Source organism: Salminus brasiliensis, chromosome 19 (genome assembly GCF_030463535.1).
Source record: "Salminus brasiliensis chromosome 19, fSalBra1.hap2, whole genome shotgun sequence".
NCBI classification, from domain to species: Eukaryota; Metazoa; Chordata; class Actinopteri; order Characiformes; family Bryconidae; genus Salminus; species Salminus brasiliensis.
In genome coordinates this window covers 35,338,771-35,355,035 of record NC_132896.1, presented here as the reverse complement: position 1 = coordinate 35,355,035, position 16,265 = coordinate 35,338,771, and the positions used below count along the sequence as shown (strand labels likewise).

General features: G+C 42.7%; 1 protein-coding gene across 1 annotated transcript; it reads left to right on the top strand.

Moving 5' to 3' along the window:
* Positions 1-8,206: 8,206 nt before the first annotated feature.
* Positions 8,207-16,202, top strand: aga (aspartylglucosaminidase). The gene is made up of 9 exons (XM_072663233.1): positions 8,207-8,469; positions 10,153-10,306; positions 11,226-11,338; positions 12,246-12,358; positions 13,673-13,787; positions 14,445-14,520; positions 14,989-15,096; positions 15,316-15,449; positions 15,917-16,202. The coding sequence occupies exons 1-9, from the start codon at positions 8,313-8,315 to the stop codon at positions 16,015-16,017; spliced, it is 1,071 nt and encodes a 356-aa protein (XP_072519334.1). The 5' UTR covers positions 8,207-8,312; the 3' UTR covers positions 16,018-16,202.
* Positions 16,203-16,265: the final 63 nt, after the last annotated feature.

The window sequence follows — 16,265 nt, the reverse complement described above, 5'->3', positions numbered from 1 at the left end:
CCATTGTTTAGGGGTTCTCGGTGGCGTGAGCCGGGTTTTAATGAAGTGGGTCTGTGTGCCGTACCTGTGCTCTCGCCGCAGGGTGAAGAGAGTGATGGCGAGAGACGTAATGCCACATCAGGAGCGCTGATGGTGCGTGTGCGTGTGTGTGTGTGTGTGTGTATGTGTGTTTGTTTGTGTGCCTTTGACAGCTGCAGACTCAGCAGGGGTCCAGAAACACCGGAGAACACACCTATGATCAAATGTGTTTATAAGAAATGCATGGTAATGAGATTGTTCATTTTAATGGAGTTCTGTAGAGAGGTCAGCGGCAGCAGACTCAGAGCTGGAGACTGGACCTCGCTTGCAAGTCCATAGGACTGAAAAACACTGATATTTATGAAATATTACACAAAGTATCAAAGATATTTATCCAGACTATGAGCCTGTAACCTCTTATAACCACTGTTAGAACATCTGTTACAGTTTTATAGTATCTCAGGACCTGCTAATGAACACTGAAGACTGACCCTTTGGCTAGAGGGTTGCTATGGCAGTCAGTAGCCCAGCTACCGGCCTAAAACCAGCCAGCAATGTGGAAATCACCCAACAAACTGACACAACAGGCCCAGCACAGCACACCCATGTGACTTTTTAATGAGCTTGCATTTCAGAGGCTGTAGTGGGAAGCAGTTTGACTGGTGGTTGGTGTAGATGCTGGTACATCTAGACCAATAGTGGAGGTGAGAAGGCGGGGCTTAAACAAGACACAAGCTGTGCCCCAAAGCTTAGGCAGCATTTCTCGGCCGCTACGTCATAGACGGCTGTTCCAAAGCGAAGGACCCTTCAAGAGTCTGGAACGGTTTGGAGGACACCAGCGATGTAACCGATGTTACATGCAGTGTGGGAGAACAGCACCGCAAAAATGTCAGAAAAAGCCGCCAGAGCGGTGGGAGAGTTCTTTAAAAACGTTAGCTTTTAGAATTAGACTTATATTTACATTTACAGCATTTAGCAGACGCTTTTCTCCAGAGTTCTTACAGAAGAGCTTCACTGTTTACTGAAGAAGAAGCTCAGCTAGTTTAATAGACTAAAATTCAGATCCTCTAATCTTAGACTCTACTAAACACAAGTCAATATGGAGACCATAATACTCTACTCTTCACCCAAGTCCTCTCAGAAGAGGAGGGTCTTCAGTCTGGGTTTGAGGACAGCGAGCGTTGGACACCCAGGGGAAGTTCGTTCCACCACTTCGGTGCAGGACAGTAAAAAGTCTGGACGCTCGTCTTCCGTGGATCTTAAAGGATGGCGGGTCGAGCCGAGCCGTACTTGAAGCTGGAAGGGCTCTTGGTGCAGATCGGCTTTTGACCATCGCCATCAAGTTAGTTTATACTTAGTTTATACAATCTCCATGAATATGAACTGTTCATTTGTCAGTAATGCAAATGCACACTTCTTAAACACAGCTTTATACACTTTATACATAATCAATAGTCATTTCTTCTCCTTTTATCTTCTATTGTCTCAATCTCCCCGCCGTCACAGGCCTGTATAAATCCCTCTGGTGTGTCCTCCTCTTTCTCCCATTCTAATACACTTCTCCTGTGTTGATCCATCTGAGTAATGAAGCAAATGCATTATCCCTCTTTTCTTCAGTGCTTATGCCATCCAAGTGCAACCAAGCAGCACTGTGAGCTAAAGTACTAAAGAGAGACTGGAGAGGCTATTGTGGCCTTTAGTGAATTAATCCCCATGTAATACTCGCGGAGTAACACAAATCTCAGCAGAAAAGCCCCATGTTGAAAAGATATTATGAGGAATTCATTGCATCGTTACTGCAGGCTGGGCTATACCGTAGCTGCCAGTAGCCTCTAACGAGAGCAGTATTTATAGAAGGCTTTAATGGAACAGTATAACACCGCAGTTTAATTATTCATATAACTGCGTAGCTATAGCGCTGTATCAGATCCAGTGTTCTAGGCAGACGGTATTCAATGCTGGACAATTATCCAGATTTTGTAGCGGTTTTAAGCCACATCATTTTCCAGATTTTGTTACACATCATGTCCAAAAGTATCCAGACACCCCTTTGAATCTTCTAATAATTAATGAATACAGACATAGACCCTCTGTACTGTTCTGTACACACAGGCTTGTACTGTACATTATAATGTCCATAGTAAGACACTGACCAATGCAATGGGAATATCTACACTCTAAACCAAAAAGAAAACGGGTTTTTTGACTTGTAACAACAGTGGAACCCTATTTAAGTGCCTCCATAGAACCATCTACAAAAGGTAAAGCACTATTCAACCAAGCAAAACACATTCAAGTATCCAAATGATTTGTCGAGTTGTCTTAGTTTGATACGCAGCCACTGCCTTTACTGAAGAACCTTTAAAGAACCTTGTGTAGAGGAGCCATATATGTCTGTAGAGAATCCTAAATTTGGCTAGAAGGGTATAGAGCCCCCAGCATCGAGCTGTTGGCTCCTCTTGTGATGTGATATACCTTTGCGATGAGCTGCAGTGGCAGCAGAACTAATCATCAATCAACATGCATCAGGCATCAGTGAGGTCAAGTACTGATGCAATCAAATTCAGTTCTCGTCACAGCAATGTTCCGACATATACTGTAAAACCTTTCAGGAAGAGTGCATGCTGTGAGTGGAAGGGCCCTGGAAGGGCTCTTGGTGCAGATCGGCTTTTGACCATCGCCATCAAGTTAGTTTATACTTAGTTTATACAATCTCCATGAATATGAACTGTTCATTTGTCAGTAATGCAAATGCACACTTCTTAAACACAGCTTTATACACTTTATACATAATCAATAGTCATTTCTTCTCCTTTTATCTTCTATTGTCTCAATCTCCCCGCCGTCACAGGCCTGTATAAATCCCTCTGGTGTGTCCTCCTCTTTCTCCCATTCTAATACACTTCTCCTGTGTTGATCCATCTGAGTAATGAAGCAAATGCATTATCCCTCTTTTCTTCAGTGCTTATGCCATCCAAGTGCAACCAAGCAGCACTGTGAGCTAAAGTACTAAAGAGAGACTGGAGAGGCTATTGTGGCCTTTAGTGAATTAATCCCCATGTAATACTCGCGGAGTAACACAAATCTCAGCAGAAAAGCCCCATGTTGAAAAGATATTATGAGGAATTCATTGCATCGTTACTGCAGGCTGGGCTATACCGTAGCTGCCAGTAGCCTCTAACGAGAGCAGTATTTATAGAAGGCTTTAATGGAACAGTATAACACCGCAGTTTAATTATTCATATAACTGCGTAGCTATAGCGCTGTATCAGATCCAGTGTTCTAGGCAGACGGTATTCAATGCTGGACAATTATCCAGATTTTGTAGCGGTTTTAAGCCACATCATTTTCCAGATTTTGTTACACATCATGTCCAAAAGTATCCAGACACCCCTTTGAATCTTCTAATAATTAATGAATACAGACATAGACCCTCTGTACTGTTCTGTACACACAGGCTTGTACTGTACATTATAATGTCCATAGTAAGACACTGACCAATGCAATGGGAATATCTACACTCTAAACCAAAAAGAAAACGGGTTTTTTGACTTGTAACAACAGTGGAACCCTATTTAAGTGCCTCCATAGAACCATCTACAAAAGGTAAAGCACTATTCAACCAAGCAAAACACATTCAAGTATCCAAATGATTTGTCGAGTTGTCTTAGTTTGATACGCAGCCACTGCCTTTACTGAAGAACCTTTAAAGAACCTTGTGTAGAGGAGCCATATATGTCTGTAGAGAATCCTAAATTTGGCTAGAAGGGTATAGAGCCCCCAGCATCGAGCTGTTGGCTCCTCTTGTGATGTGATATACCTTTGCGATGAGCTGCAGTGGCAGCAGAACTAATCATCAATCAACATGCATCAGGCATCAGTGAGGTCAAGTACTGATGCAATCAAATTCAGTTCTCGTCACAGCAATGTTCCGACATATACTGTAAAACCTTTCAGGAAGAGTGCATGCTGTGAGTGCCGTGAGGGGAGCAGACTCCCAGCAAATACCCTTGATTTCAGAATATTACTGGAGGAACAGGTGTCCACATACTTTTGGACAGGTAGCGTATATTGGAAATCTTACATTTAAAGACTTGTCTTCATGTGCACCACACAGTCTCATCCCCCGACTGACCGAGTGAGTTGTTGATTAAAATAATTTTACAAATGTATAAATAAACACAGCCGAAGAGCTCTGTAAGCAGATGGGCTCGACGTCCTTCAGGAGATAAAGGATGTGTGAAGCCGCGGGGAGGTAAAAACAACCCAATCGTCACGACTATAAGAGTTTTCACTGCTCTTCGCAACAAAGAGCCCCGAGCGCATCCAAATGTACCCCAAACAAACGGTCAAACAGATGGCTGGGCCTCAATCTTTCGCTAGTGCGGCAGCCGCTGCCGTCGCACGTACGCATGCGCGAGCGTCGGAATTCATGGGGTTCTTCTTTTTAAAGTGGGCTTGAAAAGGCGGGAATTACTAAAAGGAAACAGACGGAAGAAGACTCCAGCCGAGGCGAAGCTAACTAGCACAGCTGCTACCCCAATAAAATTGCGATCGAATTTTGAAAATTTGGCGTAGGAAAAAGCACGTAGCTCGACAGATCTGCCATCAGACGAGCTCGGTCAGAAAACCCACCAAGGTTGGGCGATTGAAGCGCCCTCACAGGGGAAAGACGTCCTTAAGTCTTTATGCAGCTCAATAAAGCTCTAAACCTCTACAATAATGCCAATCCGAGGCTAGCGGCAATGCTAATGACCAGAGTTGGGCAGTTCGTTGGAGTCGGTGCTTTTTGAGGCCTGTAGCTCATTAAAGCGGCCGATTAAAGGGAGGTTTGGGGTTTGATGCACCAGGTCAGCTCTGGCCTGCTGGGCTGAACATTGTTCAAAAGATGTGACCTAGATACGAAAGGATTCATTTAGTTTATTGACTTGTTAAATGGATCATGCTAGGTAAAAATAGTCCAAATGGTAAAGGAAAAAAAATAATATATATATATATATATATATATATATATATATATATATATATATATATATATATAATAATAAATATATATATTTTTAAATTAATTAATTAATAGCAAATGCAGTAAGTTCTCACTGGTAATTCCTTCCATTGATCCAACATTAAAAATAATACATATGGCATAAATGAATGAGCATTAAATTGTATATTTGTTTAGAAACTAAACTGTGCATACAATCTACAGTCTATTTACAGTACGTATACATATGCAGTCTATACTGTATACACACACACACACACACACACACACATATATATATATATATAGCCTATACACAGTGCAGTAACCACCTATAGACCTTCTTCAGTGCTTTACTACATAGGTTATCCAAGTTGTGAGTGCAATTAAGCCCAATTAGAAGGCCTGTCTGGATACTTTCGGACAAGTAGTATAAAGGGCGGTTACCTTGAGCTCCACTTTTTTCCAACATTTGTGGGGATCTCTGAACCAAAAACAATGCATTATTACACCAATATTACATTTCCCAATCTGAATCAGACTGTGCCTTTAAGACTGACACATGTAAATGAGCTCTGTTCTGATTGGCAGGGCTTGTATTGGGCCTTATTCAAGGCGCAGGCCAGCCTGAAACAGTCCTCGTTACTTCAGTATGAACGGGTTAGGGCCGGGGCGGACGTTGCTGTGGACCGCACAGATGGACCCACTGTCTGTCCTGTCTGAGTCTTTGTGACGTCACAAAAGCAGGAGATTAAGAACAGGCTGTTTTTGCAGCTCAGTTTCCACGAATGGGACGAAAGAAAGCCACATTAGCAGTGTTCACACCTCTTATGTCATTAAAGTGAGGAGGAGATGTCGGTTTTCCATGCTATGGGTCCTTTAATAAAAATAAGAAAGAAAGAAAGCAGGAGCTTCTGGGGAACTATTGGAGCGTTCCTTTTCTCCTCAGCGTGTTCCGCTTTGGGAGCCGAGATAGCAGTGTTGTTTAGGAGACGAGCGATCGGAGGGTATGTGAGAAACAGCCCGCAGGGGTTTCCTTCGAACTGAGGTCAATAAGAGAAAAAGGTAAGCGTGGCCTTGGTGTGTTTTGTTTATTTTTTAATAACACACTCCACGGCCCTCTCCGAAAGCCCTTCCCAGGCCTGTTCCGGCTCGGGCTCCAGCGCTCCTCCCTGGTTCTTTGACTTGTTCATCTAGCATTATTGTAGGAGGGCAAAGCCATGAATAAAATATAGCAGAAACTGGTGCATTCTGTTTTATGAATAATGTAAACCCAAACGCAGTAGCTTCACTTTCTTTCCCAGATTAGCCTCGCGCCCTGTCCCGTCCTGTTCGCTGCTGCTGGATCTTGTTTAGCATATGAGAGGACGGCTGTGTCTGTGTTTCTTTTTCTCCAGCTTTATCTTCCCGGGCTCCAAGGCGGCGCTGAGTCTAAAGGATTTATTAAGACGCTCAAAAGAGAAGAGGAGGAGACGGCTTCATACGGCCTGGCCAAAGTCTGGCCTGGAGATCTACGCCCGCCTTAGTAATTCACTGCAGTTATTATTGCAGTTACAGTACATGCTTATTTATGGACTCTGGACGCTGGTCTTTTACGCTCAATGTGGTTGAAAAGCTCCTGGTCAACCAGGAGAAAACACACCCCATACAAGAGAGCCATCTGTTCTGGTTGACCAGCTTAGCTCTGGACCAGCATTTTAGGTCATTTTCTACTGGAGCTCGATGGACACCCAACTTGACCAAGCTGGACATCAAGCTCTACTAAAAGCTCCTCACAGAAAGTTCTTCACCTAATGGTGATGAAGACGCTGCCTGATGCCTGAGACACGGTTCTACCAGAGTTCTGAGAAGAGTTCAGCTCTAGAACCTGCTTTTAGAACCAGATCATTAAAATGGTGGAGGGATACATGCTGCAGGGTGTAGTGCAGCTACAGAAAGTAGTCCCTAAAGAAAACTGCATTAGTTCAGATTCTCCACTATTTTACCTTCATCATCATCATCATCTTCATCATTCCATATAAAACTCAGAAGACTCGTGTAGCTGCACTGGTTGGTTTGGATTAGAAATAAAATATGGGCTGTATCTGTGTTTCTGTTGTAGTCATGGAGACCGACGCCTGTTTTTTAATTACCACCACTGTACTATTACAAACTGTTCTGATTGGCTGCTCTATGTAACATTAGTGTCAATGGGCGGGGCTAAACTGCTGTAGCGTGAAACAGAGGATATGTTAATGAGTTTTTTGTGATATCATAAAAGCAATGAATCTGAAAAAGGGCTGTTTTTACAGTGTAGTTACCATGGAGACAGTATTTACAGCCGTTCTTTTAAAAACAGTGGAAACTGTGCGTCCTGATGGCGTACTAATTAGTCATACTAACTAATTAATAACTGTCAAAGTTGAGTATACTCAAATATCCACTTAGGATAGACAGGTTTCTGAGTATGGTTTCAATGGGCACTATTGTCCCATAATATAATGCAAAAGGGGAAGGGAGCTACTCACATCTGGATTTCTTTTTATAATGGAGATAACAATCATTATTATTATTATGTTTTATTATTATTATTGTCATCATCATTATTGTGTATTAATATCATTATTATGATTATTAACATTATTATGTATTATTTGTATTTACACTACACGTCCAAATGTTTGTGGACACCCTTTCTAATGATTGCATTTAGCTTTAAGTTGCACCCATTGCTGATGTGCAAATGCACACACACACACACACACACACACACACACACACACAGAGCTTGTCTAGTCCCTGTATAGAAGTAATTTAGCAGGTATTCTTTTTTACAGTAAAGAGAATTTCACACCAAACCCTCACTCTGACTGAGCTCAGCTCAAACACTGAATTATGCAGAGAATCTAGAACCCAAATTAAACATAAAACTAATCCATCAAACAGGCCTGAAACAGCTGGAACCCGCGTGTGAGCATCTGCACAGCTCAGCTATTATTCTGACCGCCAGCCTGTTTGACTTAATTGATAGAATTCTGTTAATTCTGACACTTTGAAGTGAGAAAGAGTATATTTCATAATTCATGCAGTAAATGTTTAATAATCTAATCGTTTGATCTTTTATCTTTCTGACTGAAGTCGACTGATTGGGTAATATTTAATGGGCTGCTGCGGCGCCCTCTGCTGGCCGCACCGGAAACCTCCGCCCACTAGGAGTCATATGACCTGATGCGGAAGTTAAGATGGGGGCAGAAACTGTGAATGAAGAAATGCAAGATTTGGCACAGCACCGACCCACCTGAGCACGCAGACAGGCGCGTGCAGCCTGGACATGGTCAGTACAGGTGCTGAAGAGGGAGTGAGGTGTTTGTTCGGCGTCGCCATGATTCAGACAGGTGTGTTTCTCCTGGGCGTCTTCCTGCCTGCATGTCCAGCCTCTCTGCCGCTCGTGATCAACACCTGGCACTTCGAAAACGCCACTGCTGCAGGTGAGCTACAGTAGCCCAAAGATTAGCATGAATTATTCTCACTTACTGAGCAATTAGAAGCGTTTTATCAGCTCTTAACCCCCGTTATTGCATATTTAGTGAATTACTCAGGGACTTTTATTTTGTATTTACTGTATTAGCATCTCCTCCAAACTGATAGGTTCATTTGTAGTCTCTGGTCATCGTCTGCTGCTTTGTGGACTATAGGATTAGACCCCTGTGTGGGGTTTACTGCTGTTTCATGGTAAAGATGCCCACATGCCAGTAGTTGTGGCCTGTACCCCCTATAGGTTCCTAAATATTTAGTTAATTAGTGCATTAAGGTTCTTAAGTCCTTAATGCACCTAATGACGCTTAATAGCCTCCCAGCATGTATCCCTCCACCATGAACAAGATGAATATATTCTAAAAGCAGGTTCTAGAGCCGAACTCTTCTCAGAACTCTGGTAGAACCGTGTCTCAGGCATCAGGCAGCGTCTTCATCACCATTAGGTGAAGAACTTTCTGTGAGGAGCTTTTAGTAGAGCTTCAGACGTCTGCTTCCCTTCACCTCCACTGTAGAACAGCTCTGACCGGGTCAGATTATCTAGAACCTCCACTGTAGAACTCCAGCTCTGACTGGGGGAGCTTATCTAGAACCTCCACTGTAGCACTCCAGCTCTGACTGGGGGAGCTTATCTAGAACCTCCACTGTAGAACTCCAGCTCTGACTGGGGGAGCTTATCTAGAACCTCCACTGTAGAACCACAGCTCTGACTGTAGATCAGCTCTGACTGTAGAACAGTTCTGACTGTAGATCAGTTCTGACTGTAGATCAGTTCTGACTGCAGATCAGCTCTGACTGCAGATCAGCTCTGACTGTAGATCAGCTCCAAAGGTGAAACAGCTCTCACTGTAGATCAGTTCTGACTGTAGATCAGCTCTGACTGTAGAACAGCTCTCACTGTAGATCAGCTCTCACTGTAGATCAGCTCTGACTGTAGATCAGCTCTGACTGTAGAACAGCTCTGACTGTAGATCAGCTCTGACTGTAGATCAGCTCTGACGGTGAAACAGCTCTGACTGTAGAACAGCTCTGACTGTAGATCAGCTCTGACTGTAGATCAGCTCTGACTGCAGATCAGCTCCAAAGGTGAAACAGCTCTCACTGTAGATCAGCTCTGACTGTAGATCAGCTCTCACTGTAGATCAGCTCTGACTGTAGAACAGCTCTGACTGTAGAACAGCTCTGACTGTAGATCAGCTCTGACTGCAGATCAGCTCCAAAGGTGAAACAGCTCTGACTGTAGATCAGCTCTGACGGTGAAACAGCTCTGACTGTAGATCAGTTCTGACTATAGATCAGTTCTGACTGTAGATCAGTTCTGACTGTAGATCAGCTCTGACTGCAGATCAGCTCTGACTGCAGATCAGCTCTGACTGTAGATCAGCTCTGACTGTAGATCAGCTCTGACTGCAGATCAGCTCCAAAGGTGAAACAGCTCTGACTGTAGATCAGCTCTGACTGTAGATCAGCTCTGACGGTGAAACAGCTCTGACTGTAGCTCAGCTCTGACTGTAGCTCAGCTCTGACTGTTTCTAATAAAGTGGGCAGTGAGTGAAAGCACATTAGGTATTTCTGATAAAGTGGCCATGTGTGTATGATTTCTAAGTACCCCACCATGTGTGTTTGTTATCGGACAGCATGGACTGCACTCCGGGCTGGTTTGTCCCCACTGGATGCGGCGCAGGCCGGATGCACTCGCTGTGAGCAGGAACAGTGTGATGGCAGCGTGGGGTTTGGGGGGAGTCCAGATGAAAGAGGGGAAACCACGCTGGATGCCATGATCATGAACGGGTAACACACACACACACACACACACACACACACACTAACTTTATTAATTCTTTGCATTAATGGCTTCTTCTTAATAGTATTAGCTCAGGGCTGAACATGTTCAGTGTTCAGTGTTTCATGTTAGGTGTGAGCGTAACCATGGAAACAGGTTTATTCCAGTGGTCCATATCAGAACAGATCCATCTGTAATTTTTCTTGCACACAGATCATTTTTTCTTTTGTCAATTGGCTCATATAATAATCTCACTTCTATCATTCGTGTGCAGAAGATTCGGCACCCCTGTTTAACTGACAAGTGTTATTGATGGTTGATTGTAAATATGTGATTTAACATTTTTATGCACACTTTAAACACAATTTCTACTTAATTATCAGATAGAAAAAATAAGACATGACATATAAATGACACTTAGTTAAATTCAGTAAATAAACAGTAATTATGTATTAATGACTAGTAATTGTGTCTCTGTAGAGACATACTGCACTTCAACATGTCATTTGGTCAGAGGGTGCTTGTACTTTTGCATTAGACTGTACTGATTTAAACTTTTTTTTTAATACATTTTCATTGACAGTATCTTTATTCTATTCTATTATTTGCTTATGTTTTGATTTATTATGTCAAATTTTATTGTTATTTATTTAATTGTATTATTTACTATATAATTTACATTGTATTTGTTGATGTTGATTTTGGTGGTCTTATTAGTTTAATTGCTTATTAAAACCTTGTTATAACACTTGTCTACATTGTTAGTGAGTTGAAATAAAAGTTGATTTGATTGATTGATTGATTAATTGATTGACTGATCTGGATCAGGACAGTGGAGCTTCCAGAGTAGACATGCACTTACATTTACAGCCCCCCCCCCAGCAGAACTATACCCCCTGACCACTCTCCACTTTCTTTCTGGCTCAGCGACACAATGGAGGTGGGGGCAGTAGCAAACCTCCGGCGAGTGAAAAACGCTGTGGGTGTGGCTCGAGCAGTGATGGACTACACTGACCACACCTTCTTAGTTGGCGAGTCGGGTAAGGACTGCCTCTCCTTTCATGCTTCTTCAAAGCAGCCTCGTTCTATTGGTCAGTACTTCTCTATTATATTACTGAGATTACACAAGCAGTGTGTGCAGCTGAACACCTGTGTCAGCAATGAGTGCACCTCAGAGTAGGTGATTTACTCATTAGAAGAGATGAGTAAATCCGTCTGGACACTTTTGGACACACAGTTTATTTCATACATGGATTATAGTGCGAAGTTGTTTGAAAATACAAATAAAAATGTAAGCCAGACCAAGAAATTCCCTAATTACCTCTCTAGTGGCCTGCTGGCGACTCCAGCCTTTGAAGGATCTGCATGTGATAGCCCATTCAGACTCCATTTGAAGACTAGAATAGTGTTTATGGCCCGCGGGGAAGCGATGGACTCGTTTCTGTTCCTCCCGCTGAGCCGAGTAACCTCCTCTGAACTCACTTTAGCGTTTGTCGGAAATATAGGACACGATATTATATAAGAACACCGTCCTTCTACCAGCAGCTAGAACAGGTCACTTCTCGGCTTGACCCACAGTGCTCAGCAGCTTCCACAGCATAGCCTGGAGAGCTAGTAGATGCAGATGGAGATGTTTCTATTGATCCATGACCCGTTATAAACAGCAAGTGTGAATCACAGAGGCTGGGGTTGATTCACTCACATACAGCTGAGGGTAAATCTGGCAGTCTGCTGCAGATGAAGACGGTGTTTCACAGTAGGTGGTTTGAGGCTGTGCGGTGTGGTGTGCTCCGGCTGCTGAACAGACCTTCTAATCAGCATTTGATTCGTCCAATTTCCCACGTTAGTTGTCCAAATCATGCATCCTCAATTTTAATTATTTAATTCCATGTTTAGAACATTACCAGTGTTTATATGATGATGTAATTATTCTGTATCTTCATGTAGCTTCAGTGTTTGCTGAAGACATGGGCTTCAAATCTGAAGACTTGTCCACTAACAAATCGAGGGACATTTTTTCCCAGTGGCTGAATCAGAAGTGCCAGCCCAACTTCAGAAAGGTCAGTTTTTCCTCTTCTAATAGACTAATATCTCCTATTCTAGTGTATAGGAGTGTTTATTGAGGTGCTTATGGACTAATATCTCTTATTCTAGTGTATATGAGTGTTTATTGAGGTGCTTATGGACTAATATCTCTTATTCTAGTGTATATGAGTGTTTATTGAGGTGTTTATGGACTAATATCTCCTATTCTAGTGTATAGGAGTGTTTATTGAGGTGTTTATGGACTAATATCTCCTATTCTAGTGTATAGGAGTGTTTGTTGAGGTGTTTATGGACTAATATCTCCTATTCTAGTGTATAGGAGTGTTTAGTGAGGTGTTTATGGACTAATATCTCCTATTCTAGTGTATAGAAGTGTTTATTGAGGTGTTTATGAACTAATAGCTCTTATTCTAGTGTATAGGAGTGTTTATTGATGTCTTTAAAAACGCAGAAAGGTCTTAATATAGGTCTAATAGGGTTCAAGTGTTTCAGCATAAAGTCCTTTACACCTTTAGATGTTCATTGCCTTTCACTCAGAGATTTAATAATGGTAATGTAACAAAGGCAAAGTCCTTTCGTCCTCCTTAATGGTCTTATCATTAACGCAAGAGACTTCAGCACATTTCCCCAGCGCTCGTCACAGAGCCAGAACTATTAGACGTATTTGTCAGCCTCATTAAAATTCTCCATGTGGACTTTGGTGAGAAGTTTTGGAAGGATATCAATTCAATCTCAGCCATAAAAAAGATCTGCACAATGAACCTAAGCTGCAATGAATAATTCATCACCAGCCTAAAGAAAAATACAATGGTTGATCCCAACATGCTGTTAGAGCTGGTGCTATCAAAGCTGTGCGGAGATGGGAAGTGGAATTTGATGAATGTGTATTTTATTTATTTCCTGTTGTTCACACGCGAGAAGATTAAACTTTCTGGGCGCTGGCCAAGATAATCAAACCACAGTCTTTTCTTAGCTTGAAACCTGCGGTGGATAAGCAGACTGCGGACAGTGATGAGCGGCGATTTCAAGTTGAAGCTACAAATGCTCCACATTTTCACAAACGGCCACTAATGCATCGCCACAGGAGAGCGCCAACTGCTAATTCTGCTACGTCAGCTGGCTGAGTTATGAGGGGAGAGGGAGGACCATTCTACCCAGCCAGAGATAGAGAGGGCCGTGCTCTCCGGGACACTCAGTCACTGACGGATGGCTGTGGCATCACAGAGGGTCGAAATGTGATCTCTCGAACCTGTGGGGATGTGCTTGGGAAGGCGACTGCTGGGTTTCTGGTCTGAAATTGGCCTGACTTCCTTTTCCCTCTTTTTCAGAACGTTCTTCCGGATGCTTCCGTGTCATGCGGGCCGTACAAACCCAAAGCTAAGCTGCACTCAGGCTCAAGGCGAAAACCTGGACTAATTGACCTCCGCTCACATGACACCATTGGTAATGCACCCTGAATATGATATTAAATTGATTGCTGAAGCAATGGCAGGTTACATAACACGTACATCGATCAGCCACAACATTAGCACCAAGTGAAGGGAAAAAAAAAAAAAAAAAACATTGATTGTCTTCATCTATAGTGGCTCCTGTCAAGGGGTGGATCTATTAGGCAGTGGTCAGTACCAACCAAAAGTGCTCCAAAAAAGCACAACCTGGTAAACCAGGGACAGGGTTATGGGTGCCCGAGGCTCATTGTCTTGGTGCCCGATACCACAGCAGGACACCTTCAAAAGCATCATGAAGTTCACCCCTCAACTGGTCAGGTCTGTTGTGGCAGCACAAACGGGACCTACTCAGTACTAGGCAGTTGGTACTGGTACAAGAGCTGCCAGTTTACTGACCATTTTTATTGTATATACCTCCCATATATGCATTTGCTGCAGTCTATCCAATCCCTTCTACCCTGTCCATCATTGGATGGGGAATGCCACAGGACCCACTGGTTGTACTGGTTGGTTTAGTTTGGTGAAGCCGAATACTAATCATACTGATCGACTAGTTTGGTAAATGATGATGATGATGATGATGATGATAATGATTATGGGGACCCCATCAAAGCTTTGGTGAGTGTCAATCTAATAATTCCGGTTTTCTTAGGAATGATTGTGATTGGACAGAACGGTCAAGTGACTGCTGCAACTTCAACCAATGGAGCGACCCATAAAGTGCCCGGGTGAGTACGACCAGCCTAAATACTATACTGTGTTCTGTTTGGAAGAACCTTTTAAACCTGTAAAGAATCAAGTGATGGTTCTTTAGACCTGTAAAAGGTTCCTCACATTCACACTCAGTCTGGATTTCAGAAGTTCTTCCTTACGGAACCAGAAGTGGTTGTTCTATGGCATTACTCTCAGAACCCTTCGTAGCACCTTTGTTCTTAAGGCAGTAAATGCAAGCCAAGAAGCATTCATTTGAAAGACTGTAAAGACGCTGTAGGTCTGATGGGGTTAATGGCTTGTAATTCTCTGTAAGGAGAACCAAAACAAATGCTGTCGGCTCACAGAGCAGGACACTCACTTAACAAAAAGGTGATGGAAGACTCTATTAACTGTGTAGTGAAAGCTGTTTACTGCACCGCTGGGGCTCGTTTATTTGCAGTCAGAGCCGTTCTGCTATAAGGTGTGTGCGTTTCTCTTTCTAGACGTGTGGGGGATTCTCCAGTGGCTGGTGCGGGGGCATATGCAGATAGCTCAGCAGGTGGCGCTGCTGCTACCGGGGATGGAGACATCATGATGCGTTTTCTCCCCAGGTAACCACTGTGGTAAAGCGATAGATCAGTGAAGAGTAACATTCGCAGGTTTCACCACCTTACCCTGAACGCAGACGATCAGCCATCAGTACTGCATGCAGTCACATTCCCCTCACAGCAATGTTCCAGCACTTAGTGTTACTGCAGCTAAAGAGTGGCAGACCAGACACCCTGTGTATGCGTATGTGGGGTCTAACCCTGCTGTGTTCCTGTTGGCAGTTATTTAGCAGTGGAGATGATGAGGACGGGAGCTTCCCCCTCTTCGGCCTGTGAGATGGCCATCACCAGGATCAAGAAGCACCACCCAGACTTCTTTGGGGCGATCATCTGTGCCAACAGAACCGGGGGATTTGGTGAGTTAGGGCATGTCTGTGCTGTTTACAGTGACATAACTATTACATTACTGATTTTAGAGTTATTAAATATAATAAACCACTCTGTGGTGCAGCTGTTTACATAATTTAAGGTTAATGAAGTGATGCTCAGTAGACCCTGCAGCAACCCTCCTGCAAACTAAATCTGTGGGTGATGGAGCACAGATGTGAGCTTTTATGAAACTGATCATCTAAGAGAGGCCCTTTTTTATATATATTTTTTTTTAAAGAAATGAGTTACCTTTTACTTTAACTTTTACTTTAAACTTGCTTATTCAGAGCAGCTTTGGGTCGTAGAAAAGCATGCAATAAATAAAATAAAAGCATGTTATGTATAACAGATTTATAATTTATATATTCAATTTATATAATAATTAATATTGTCATTAATGTGGTAGGGCTTCACTGTATGTAGTGCAGCACTAAAATACTTTTTTTCTTTAAAGGAGCTGCTTGCAACAAACGTTCTGACTTCAGCGAGTTCCCCTTTATGGTGTCCAACACACAGACAGACCGACCCGTCCTGCAGAAGGTGGACTGTATTTAGCCACTCCATGAAGACAGTTTTTGCCTGATTGATTGTGTATAATAATGGGGGTACGTCAGTGTATAGGGAATTTACTCCTAATTAGAGTATTCGTATTGTTTTTTTTTTTTTTTTTGTGGGATCCTCTTTTACAGATCAAAAGACAATTTTACATAAATTAAATATTTTTCCAGACTCATGTAAATTGGATATTGTCTTTATTTGACACTCAGCAGGAAGCAAGAAGGCCTCCAGTATCACAATCAGTC